Source organism: Primulina tabacum, chromosome 1, assembly GCF_025594145.1.
Source record: "Primulina tabacum isolate GXHZ01 chromosome 1, ASM2559414v2, whole genome shotgun sequence".
NCBI classification, from domain to species: Eukaryota; Viridiplantae; Streptophyta; class Magnoliopsida; order Lamiales; family Gesneriaceae; genus Primulina; species Primulina tabacum.
In genome coordinates, this window is record NC_134550.1 from 25,849,862 (window position 1) to 25,861,914 (window position 12,053).

At 36.7% G+C, this 12,053-nt stretch overlaps 1 protein-coding gene across 1 annotated transcript; it reads left to right on the top strand.

Annotated features, from left to right (window-relative positions):
- Positions 1-3,102: 3,102 nt before the first annotated feature.
- LOC142543191 (putative pentatricopeptide repeat-containing protein At5g08490) lies at positions 3,103-6,078 on the top strand. Its single transcript, XM_075650293.1, has 2 exons — positions 3,103-3,381; positions 3,499-6,078. Exon 2 carries the CDS (start codon positions 3,504-3,506, stop codon positions 6,060-6,062), a length of 2,559 nt encoding a protein of 852 aa, XP_075506408.1. The 5' UTR covers positions 3,103-3,381; positions 3,499-3,503; the 3' UTR covers positions 6,063-6,078.
- The last annotated feature ends 5,975 nt before the right edge of the window (positions 6,079-12,053 follow it).

The window sequence follows — 12,053 nt, forward strand, 5'->3', positions numbered from 1 at the left end:
GTGAATCTCTTCCACAAGACTAGGACTTCTAGTTTGCTTAGAACTCAACCAAGCCATAAAACCACTGACCACCCATGACCTCTACTGACCCTAGACCAGTCCCAGACCCGAGCCACCCCCAGCCCGAGCCCCTGAACCACGCACAAGCCTAGCAAAGTAGGCACCAGAAACTGCGCATGGTTGAAACTCATGCAAGAAGACTCCTAGTCATCCTAGGTCACCTCCAACCGAGCTACGCCCAAGCCAGCTGACCCTGACCACCCCTAGACCAAGCCCAGACCCAGCCAATACCAGCCCAAGCCCAGGACCCCATGCAGCAAGCCACCAAAACATCATAGCAGACTCGCGCGTAACTACTGCCCATGCACTTCATCACGTTCCATCGAGCCACAACGCACCCAAGCTACACCAGCCCCTGCCCAGACCCTTGTGCACCCTCCTAGGACCTCAATGAGTCGCCCTAGCCCAACCCAAAGCCTCCTGGCCTAGCCCCTCATTCCTTGCAAGTTTGCACATCCAGCACCTGCAAGTGTGCTCTCGGGTTGCTAGGACTCCTTCCCAGCCCTTGTGCTCGAGTCCTAGCATGGCTAGGACCCCCTTCCTTGACCCCTCACGATTCTAGCCCAGCCTTGGATGCAACCGAGCCAAGCTATGCACCATACATCATGAATCCCGATCACCTATGACCCAAACATTCGAATTCGGTTCCAGCGTAATCGGTTCGTGTTTGCAGCGTGTGTGTGTGTTCTAAGGACTCTTGAAATCGTGTAAAAACAATCCTTGATCCTCTCCTAATCATGGCAGCCCTTTTTTACATGAAAACAACAACTTTTGGATAACAAATCATGCCTTAAGAATTCATGTTCATGCAAAAACGAAAATAGTTAAAAACGTAACTTGTTTTCATACAAAACATGATTAAATAAATAATACGGTGTGATAGATGATTGAAGAAAAGAATATGACGTGTCTTTGCGTTTTAAACGCACGATTATTCGTTGACGATTGCGAAGAACAGGACGACAACCTTGGCTTGATTTTTCCCTTTGAAACTTTCGGACTCCCCTTTCAAATTGTGGTGTGTGTATGCCGTGTATCTTGTGGGGGATTTTGGAGTGAAAACAAAATCTGAAAGTGGCGTGAAACATATGGGGTTTGAGGTGGGGTTAATTGCATATTATATATTTAATTACAACTTAAATAAGCTTAGGCCCATTAGGTAGTTAATTAGGCTCAATTAAGCTCATTAGTGATTAATTAAAATATTAAAAATAATTTTGATTAGGAAAGTTATGAATTTATTAGCCGGGTTGCTAATACGTTCAAGTTTTTGTTGAAAAATCAACATTGATAAATTTTACGTCCTGTCGTATATAATCACCTCAAAACCCCTTATTTTCAAAAATACTAAAAAAGCATCATCCATATTTTATATAATTAAAAATAATTATTTAATAAAACATTTTACAATTTTTCAGCCATCGGTGTCCGTTCCTTGATCGCAACTTGAATAACCTTTAAAAATATAGTTTTATGCAACCATGTAGAATATATATTTTAAATATGTCAATATGCACAACATAATTAATTAATGTAATTAAAACAATTACTTAAAATACAAGAGAATTTAATAATTGCATAAATGTGGTTCGCGTGGACTTTCGAGTTTCCGGGGCGTTACAATAAGTTTCAAATATCTTTTGAAACTTTAAAAATTCATATCAAATCGAAATCATATCATAATTCAATTACGTAGTTTAATAACGGTTATTCTACTACATATGAGAATATCGACTTCAAATACATGATTTCCAGCATTTCAATAAATAGAGGTGTTGAAACTAGAAGAAACTTATCTCAAAAGAACGCTCTCGACGCGAGGATTTCGAATATGTAATTTGTTCCAAGTTCTGATAGCGTTTCAAGGTAATTCTGTGCGATAGAAATCGAGTTTCTCTCGAAGCTGCGGTAAAAAGAATGAATAATAACGTATAGAAACGTTGGTCTTATCACCTCGCCAAAGTCGGTTTCGCGCTCTGGTTGTAACATCTAGCGCTCGAGCGCGAGACGTTCTGTCCCCGAATGCAATTTGTGTCGCGCTCGTGCAGTAAAATATCGCACTCGAGGCGCGAGATGTTCTTTCCAACATCCTAGGTTCCACATGAGCAAAATTGATCAACATGAAAGTTATAGTCTATGTCTTGGCTTTCATTTGCCACCAACCTCACTCCATTTGGATATCAGATGCGAGAGTTATGCTCATTCTCCTAATATGTGTCAGTGCAGAAACTGCAATACATACGTTATACTTCGGGATGGTTTTGCCCCTATTTCCAAATGGATTTGGACAAAACTCAAGAGATGAAAGTTTTAGTACTATATATTAGCTTTCCAATGAAATTTGTTTTATTTTATTTGGACTAATACTCAGATAATTATGTGGAAAACCGTAAAATATGTCACTTTTCTATTGTGGTTCAGCACATCATTCAACTACAAATCAATTTCGAATACAATCTTTCGTTATTACCATATATTTTCTCTCCATTATCCTGATATACATCATATACATAATCACATGACAATTTCATGAATTATCGATAATCAAAATATGATTTACGATAATACGATACACTGTCCTACAATCATCATATGATCACCCATATGTGTGAATGGACATTTCCATGCCCTTGCCCGTGAAACACGACTTTATATCACAAATGCTAGTCTCGAGCTCAAACGACCTTTATCCTTATTTTAGCGGCTGATTCGACTTGGAACATGTTTAGAATATATAGTACACTCCCTAATGAATTTTATGATTTTACGTTGAAAGGCAGACTTCATGATACTTATTGTATATTCAAAAATTTTTTCTATGCAACTTATGTTAGTAAATAGATAAATATAATGAAATAATTGAATAAAAACGTAAAATATTATTAAAATAAAAATCTTTCTGCATTAGTGTCAATGAACCTTAGTTCATCGTGATCGGCTATTGAATCAAGTGCAACATGACTTGATTCCTGTTTAAAGTGGTAAACAAAATAAAAATAAAAATAAAAATAAAAATAGTATTTATCCGTCAGGGAGAAAAATAGTTGTATTTAAGAAAGTTTAGGACATCTCGAGGGAAGTGGTAAACAAAATGGACATCAACTCAAATTAGATATCAGGGTTCTTCACATTGATTTCCTGCGTAAACATAGATTAGATTATTTAGGACAAAATTTGGCCTGAAATGCACAAAATTCAATTTTGAATGCCAAAATCCATCCGCTCCCCGTGGTATCGAGCTCAGCTGCGATGTTCGCAACATTGGAGAAATTGGCCCCAACAGTAGCATGCAAAGATGGGAGAAGAACTGAATCTAAACAGGTATACTTCATAGCTTTTTCTCAATTTTTACAATAAAATTGTTCCGGGAAATTTCAATAATTGGTTTTTTTTTTTAAATTATTTCTTGGAATAATTCGGTTTGCCTTTGTGCTACAGGTACGATGAGTGAAGCCCTTTCTCTTGTAGTTCAAAGGGTTTGTCAGACAGGGTCAAATTCCAACTACCTGATTTTTGCTGATGTTCTAAAATCATGTGCGGCTGCTTTGCATTTCAACTTGGGGAAAATTTTGCATTGCCTTGTTATTAAACAAGGCCATAGCTCATGCCTATTCATTTTAAAAGCTTTACTCAATATGTATGCAAAATGTGAAGTTCTTGATGATTGCCGTAACTTGTTTGATGAAATCGATGTTCGCGATACTGTCACTTGGAATATTATCTTGTCTGGATTTGCTGGCACAAGGAATCACGATGATAAGGTGATGAAGTTGTTTAGTCTTCTCCGTGGTTCTCATAATTCCAAACCGAGCCCTGTTACTCTTGCCATTATTCTTCCAGTATACACTCGCTTAGGCTGTTTGGATTCCGGTAGGAGTATTCATGCGTATGCTGTAAAATCTGGATTGGAATCGCAGACACTGGTAGGAAATGCTTTAGTGTCGATGTATGCAAAATGCGGAGTTGTTTTAGATGCATCTTCTGTATTTTGTGGAATTGCTGACAAAGATGTTGTTTCGTATAATGCGATAATTGCAGGGTTTGCTGAGATTAAGCTTGTGGACAGAGCATTTGAACTCTTTTGTAAGATGATCGAAGAGTTAGTGATACCTAATTATGCAACATTTGCAAATATTTTACCTGTCTGTGCTGCTTTGAGATCTACTGTTGGTTTCAAAAAGGGGAAAGAAATACATTCTTATGTGTTGCGAAGAACTGAGCTTGAAAAGGAAACAACTGTTACTAATGCTCTTTTAAGCTTTTATTTGAGAATTGGAAAAATCAGAGAAGCGCAAAATATATTCAGAAGGATGAAATTTAGAGATCTGGTATCTTGGAACTCCATGATTGCTGGCCATGCTGGAAATGGTGAATGGCTCAAATCATTGGAGATATTTCACGAGTTTGTTCGTTTGGGGTCTATATTGGACTCAATTACTCTAATCAGCATTCTTCCTGCTTGTGCTGAGTTGTGTCATATCCAGGTGGGAAAGGAGATACATGGGTATGTTTTTCGGCATCTTTCTCTTTGTGAGGAAACATCCGTTGGAAACGCCCTCGTAAGATTTTATGCAAAATGTGGATACATAGAAATTGCAATTCGCACATTCTTATTTATTCCTCAAAAAGATTTGATATCATGGAATACTATGCTTGATGCATTTGGGGAAAATCTACTTGAAACTCAGTTTGCTGAGCTCTTATATAGAATGCTTGTGGAAGAAGTGAAGCCTGATGCTGTTACTATCTTAACAATTGTGAAGTTTTATGGCATTCTTTCGAATATAAGTAATATTAAACAAGCTCATGGGTATTCATTGAGATCCGGAGTTTTGCTTGCCCAAGTTGAACCCACTCTTGTAAACTCATTTCTTGATGCATATTCCAAATGTGAAAATATGGAGTACGCATCAAAATTGTTTGAAAATTTCTTGCAAAAGAGGAATCTGATCACATGTAATTCAATGATTTCTGGATATTTAGCTAATGGTTCTTATGATGATGGAAGTATGTTATTCCGAAGGATGTCTCAGAGAGATCTTAATTCGTGGAATATCCTGGTGAGGGGTTATGCTTTAAATGAATGTCCTAGCGAAGCTCTAAATTTGTTTCATGAACTACACTGTCTTGATATAAAACCTGATTCCATGACTATTATGAGCATCCTTGTTGTTTGTGGTCAAATGGCTTCAATTCACTTACTTAGACAGTGTCATGGACATGTGGTTAGGACCTGCTTTGATGATGTTCATCTAAAGGCAGCTTTTTTGGATGTGTACTCAAAATGTGGAAGCTTGAACAGTGCACATAAGCTCTACATGTCAACATCTCAAAAAGATTTGGTCATGTTCACCGCTATGATTGGAGCATATGCAATGCATGGAATGGGTGACAAAGCCATCGGGGTTTTTGGCCACATGCTTCAGTGCAATGTGAAACCAGATCATGTTGTAATGACTGCTGTCTTATCTGCTTGCCGTCATGCTGGTCTTATTAATGAAGGCTTGATAATATTTAATTCAATAGATAAGGTGCATCATATGACACCTAGCATGGAGCAGTATGCTTGTATGGTGGATCTCCTTGCGCGAGGAGGCCGAATCAAAGAAGCGTTATCATTTCTAAATCAAATGCCTGTTGCTGCTAATGCCAATATCTGGGGTACACTGCTTGGTTCTTGCAAAACCCACCATGATGTGGACATGGGTCATGTTGTGGCTGATCACATCTTAAAAAATGAAACCACAGACATTGGAAATTTTGTAATTTTGTCAAATCTATTTGCTGCAGATGCTAAATGGGAGGGGGTAGTGGAGATGCGGAAGCTGATGAAAATAAGAGACCTAAAAAAGCCAGCTGGATGTAGTTGGATTGAAGTGGGAAGGAGTAAAAGTGTTTTTGTGGCTGGTGATTTTTCTCACCCAAATAGAGGTCTTATTTACAACATTTTGAGTAATCTTGATGGACAAATTAAAGGACTATATGATTTTCATCTTATTTGAATATGAATGCGACCAAGCGATACCCTTTCTTTTCAAGTTTAAAGTCATGGGCTTTCAGCTACTCTGCTTGCCATTCACCTCTTGTAACCTGTTCTGGCTTTCTCAGCGTTTTAACTATTAGCATTTCTCATCGGCAAACAAATTAGAGGGGCTTTAGCAAACTATCATGATTTGCTTTGCCAGTGGTTTGTCCTCTGTATAAAGTCAAAAGGTGAGGCTTTCGACTGAATAATTGAAATACTAAGACTCGTACATGGATTATCATTCACTGATAATTTACATTTCTTCCTTGAGAGTTGTGTATTATGGCATTGTAAAGATTCAATTTTCATTTATTTCCAGCATCCAATCAACTTATGTATCAAAACTGAAGTTTATCTTTATTAGGATATCTTCTGTCCCTTGCTATTATGAAAATCGGAGGATGAGGAATTCTATCTCTGGCAATTGTGTAATTGATCTGCAATTTTATCCACTGTCTTTACTCTCGTCCCATTAAAAGTACTGGTGATGCCCCCATTAAAGTGTAAGGTCCAAAATTAAGATAACGTAACGCAACTGCATACAAAGCTAGGAAATATGAAAAATGATTAATTAGTTGAATTTAATTGTTTAATTGATTATGTGACATGTTAATATGACGTTTTAGTAGTTTTCTTCTTTCATGCATTAAAACATATTTTTAAGGGTTATTCGAGTTGCGATCGAGGAACAGGAGACCGATGGCTGAAAAATAGAAAATGTTTTTATTAAATAATTGTTTTTAATTATTTAAAATATGAGTGATGTTTTTTCATATTTTTGAAAATAAAGAGTTTTGAAGTGATTTTATACGCCGCGACGTAAATTTTATCGGTTGGTTTTTCAACAAAAATACGAATGTTCTGGCAACTCGGCTAATAAATTCACAAACTTACTCAAGCAAATTTATTTTTAATATTTTAATTAAGCACTAATGAACCTAATTACTTTTCTTATGGGCTTAAGTCTTATTAGTAGCTTAATTAAGTATTTAATATACAAATTTCATTCCATAACCTACATAAAGCACGCCCACCTCCCTTGAGCATTCAAAACTCTTCTCCCAACTCAAATACACGACACACACATACAATATTTTGAAAGGAAAAGTCGAAAATTTCAAGGGAAATTCAGCCTAGGGTTCTTGTCACCGTTCTTCGCAATCGTCAACGAGATTTCGTGCGTTAAATACGCAAAGGCACACATCTTTCTTTCCTTCAAATATTTATCACACCCTAATATGAATTTAATCATGTTTTGTATGAAAAACAAGTGACGTATTTATTTATTTTCTTTTTTGCATAAGCATGAATTTTTAAGGCATGATTTGTGATCCAAAAGTTGTTGTTTTCATGCGAAAAGGGGCTGCCATGATTAGGGGAGGATCAAGGATTGTATTTACACGATTTTAAGGGTCATAAGAACACACACACACACACACACGCTGCAAGCACGAACCGAATATGCTGGAACAGAATTCGAACGTTTGTGTCATATGTGATCGGGTTTCATGATTTATGGTGCATGGCCTGGCTCGGTTGCATCCAAGGCTAGGCTAGAGTCGTGAGGGGTTAGGGATCGAGTCCTAGCCAGGCAAGGACTCAAGGGTCACGGCTGGGGAGGAGTCCTAGCACCCAAGATCACCCGAGAAGCCGCACATGTGTGCAGCAGCACACAGGGTAAGGGGCTCGGCCTGCGGGGGTTCTGGGCTGGGCTAGGTCAAGACACTAGGGTCCTAGGAGGTTGCACATGAGTCTGGTTCAGGGGCTGGTCCGTGGCTAGGTCCTAGGGACGAGTTCGAAGAGTCCTAAGCTAGGAGGAGTTCTCGGCTGGTTTGGTTGCTGGGTTAGGGGCTTCGGTTTCAAGCTTGGGGTTGAGTCCTTGGGTTCTAAGGTCCAGGAGGGTTCCTGGAAGGGCTGGTCAGGGTTCGGCTCGGGGTGGTTCGAGCTTGGCTTGAGGGAAAAACTAGATGGCTCGAAGAGGGCTAGGTTCGAAGGTTTAGGGTTTTCTTTTGTTCTAAAAATTTGAAACATGGCTCACGGGGGTCGAGTCATGGTTCACGAGGGCTAAATAATATCAAAATTCTAATTTTTAAATTTAAGAATTTTATATTAAAGTTTGAAATTTTTCGGGAATAAAACGCCTTAAAAATGAATAATTAAAGATTAATTAAAAAGCCTAGTATTTAAGCTAAATAAAATTATGAGAATTTTAATTTAGGCTTAAATAATTGTTTGGGACATGATAGAGTCAATGAAATTAAGAAAAAGTCAAAAACATGAAATTTTACGTCTAGCGGTAAAACGGTAATTTTACACCCAAAAATTAATAAACATCATGGCAGTGCTCTGAATTCTGTCTTATATGCTAATATATTTAATTTAAATGTTTAAGGATTTTTATATGTTAAAATGGTTATTTCAAAAGTTTATGGATTTTTATGATGAAACGATAACGTTAAAAGATATATTGCGTGCTTGGTTTTAAAGAAAAAAGTTATATGCATGTTTAAATTTTATAAAGTGATGAGAATATGAAACGTTGAAGGAAGTGAAATAATTATGACTAATACGATGATATGTTGGAGATATCGTGAGGGTGACGGTCCCAGTGGGAGCCCGACGATCGTATTTCCATGGATACAAATATGTATACGATGATATGTTAATATGTAAGGCCAAGACTCAGTTGACCGGTGAGAGTGTTGCTGATGTCCCTGCCGCCCAGTACTGTGGTTAGATGTAGATGGATCCATCGCCCAACACATAGACGAACACGAAACTCACAATTAACGATCTGAATTCAACGAAAAGGAAAAAAGAATACGTATGTGTTGATGATAATATGTATATGAATATGTTGAGAATGATATGAAAAATGGTTATGAAAATGTTTATGTTTTTTTGAAGTTATGCGTGTCATGAAAATGGTATTTTTACGCAAAAGTATTTTCATTGTTGCTTGTGGTTTTATACATATTATTTGTTATCAAGAATATGATGTGTTGAGTCTTTAGACTCATTAGGTGTGATTGATGCAGGTGAGTATGATAATAATGTTGAGGGAGGCTCGGATGCCTGATTTGACTAGACTGGAGGTGCACATAAACCGAGGACCAACGCTTCTACTTTTCCGCATTTATGTTTATGTTTAAGTTAAAGATTTTTACTACTTTTTATTTATGTTTTGAGAGGTTTTAGTATGAGCTTTACCTTTCAAATTATTGCTTTTTAGGTTTGGTAAGACGTTTAACGATTTCATATTTTGACGATTTCATTTGACTTTTCAAATACTAGTTGGTTGTTTTATTTCAAAATGGTGTCAACGTATTTTAAAGTGTATATATGCGTATTTTCGAATTATCAAGTTGAAGGAGAAATTTTTGTTTTCTAGTACTTTTTTAGCAAAACGAATAGCAGATGTGTCATAAAGTGTGGGTCATGAATGACCCGAGATATTATATGGATAGCCCAAATCAGGGTAAATCTGCAGGAAGAGTTCGACAGAGGCCGGGCTGGTGAATGCTCGAGATATCTTCTCCCCGGGTTGCCAGAAGTCCGGGCTCTCCTACAAGCTCCCGAATGATTGAGAGGGAGTCTAGTGCTGGTTCTAAGTCTCCTACTGTGGTCGAGGAGTTGGAAGAATTGAGGCAAAAAATGAGGATCTTGGAGGGGCAAATGGAGAGCTGAAATAATGCTCGGGTAATCACTAAAGGATGCCCTTTTGTTGATGCCATTGTCCAAGAACCTCTACCTCGGTATTTTATGTAACGTACAGTACTTTTGAACTAATTGAAATTTGCGGAAAAAATAAAAATTTTCTTAAATAAATAATAATCTTTCAAATTGCGTTAAAAATATTGTTCATCTAAAAATATTTGAAATAAAAACAATTACAATTCAGGTTTTCAAAAGGTTAAACGTTTAACATCGTAAAAAATCTCGTAAAAATCAGAATATTTGAATCAACATTCATAAATTCTTAAAACATGGGCGGTCCTCGGGTTTAGCCTCCTGCGCAGTCCAAGCAGGCTCATTGGTCCCCACCCCTCGTCTTCTCATACTCGTTCTCACCTGCATCGATCAAGTCTAGTGAGTCTAAAGACTCAACATGTATAAACTGGGAATAACAAATAATACGTAATAAAACCACATGCATTTTAAAGTAGAGCGTACATACTGATATTTGAACGTACTTGCATAAACATAGACATGCCAACATAACATAAAAATTTTCATAAACTTGCTTGCGTCATACATACTTGAACATACATAAACCTCATCATTTTGCGTAGAGATATGTTTCAAAGCATGTGACCCATACATAAATGCGCCTGATCAGACTAAACCACAGTACTGGGCTGGCAGAGGAAATCCACTACCACATACATGAGATCCCCGGTCATTCTTTACCGGGTGGATTGGTCTCTGGTCATGCTTTACCACTTTCCAATCTTGATCTAAACTCGGTCATGCTTTACCGGGGTGGAGAGATCCTTGGCCACGTTCACCGACTTCCAAACTTTTTTATAATTGGTTACAAGACATGTAGCATACCTAAAAAACATAAAATATTTTTCCTTGCACGTCGAACATACTAATACATTATACATGCCTGCCCAAGACAAAAATTAAATTTTTTTTTCCAGAATGCTTGGCGCTCGGGCAGTAAAATCTCGCGCCCAAGCGCCACCCTACGCGAACATTTTTGAAAACCAACACATTTTGAGCAGTCACACAATAATGATCATAATTCACTCGTTTCTTGTCCAAAAATTACGAATTTACCGTCGAATCGAAAGTATCAAAGATGTTTTATATGTTGAAAGTTTTTCCAGAAAATCAACCGAAAATTAACAGTAATCAAAATGACAGCGTATTCTGTTTTTGAGATCTAATAAAAATCGTTTAAACATCACAATTTGAGCAGTCACACAAAAATAATCATAACCCACTCGTTTCCTGTCCAAAAATTATGAATTTACTGTCAAATCGAATTTATCAAAAAGTACTATGTTTTATATGTTGAAAATCTTTCCAGAAAATCAACCATTTTTTCACAGAAATCGAAATGATAGCATACACATTTTTAGATCTAAAAATTTTGATCCAAAAATCATTTCAAACGTTTTTGCTCAAACTTTTTCACAACATACATGTATTTTCACGCATAATAAACAACACAACACATAATATAACGAGATCGATGCAGAAACAATAGAATATACATGCCTTTGATCTTTAAAAATTTTGAAACGACGATACCGAGGTGAGAAAGATACAAGGGTTGATCCGGGACGAAACGTGGCACGATTTTCTTCATTTGAGAGGGAGGGGCGGATCCTGCTAGTGCTAAGAACCCTAACCTTTCTTTCAAAACTATGAAATGAAACAATGAAAATGAAGGGGTGCAAGAGTGTGTGTATGTGACCGACGTGTGTGTGTGTGTAATTTTGTTCGTGTAGGTGTGCGTGAGTTTAGATAATTAGGGGGGCCAAATTTTGCTTAATTAATAATTAAAAACTAATTAAAATACTAACCATCCTCTAATTTTAATAAAATCTCTTAATTTAAAATAAAATGTACAAGTGACAAATCTTTAAAAGTTTAAAATCATAAAATCACCTAATGATTAAATTAGGCTTTAAAAATGCTTAAAACTAAATTATTCATTTTAAATGCCTCATTCCTAATTTAAGATAAAATACAACTTTTTAAAATTGCCAAGAATCATCGCCCTCTTTTTCCTCGATCCCGCATCGAATAATCGCCTGAAACATGAAACTCAAGAAAACATTTTAACGTACATCACATAAACATAAATAATTTAAAATAATACAAATTCATAAATCATGCATCTCTAAAATCATTTTAAACTTAAATAAATAAATTAACAATTTAAATATATGCATGTGTTTTACGTGTACTGATTTTGGGGCTCTACATTTTAAATCTGCAAAAATCAAGTATT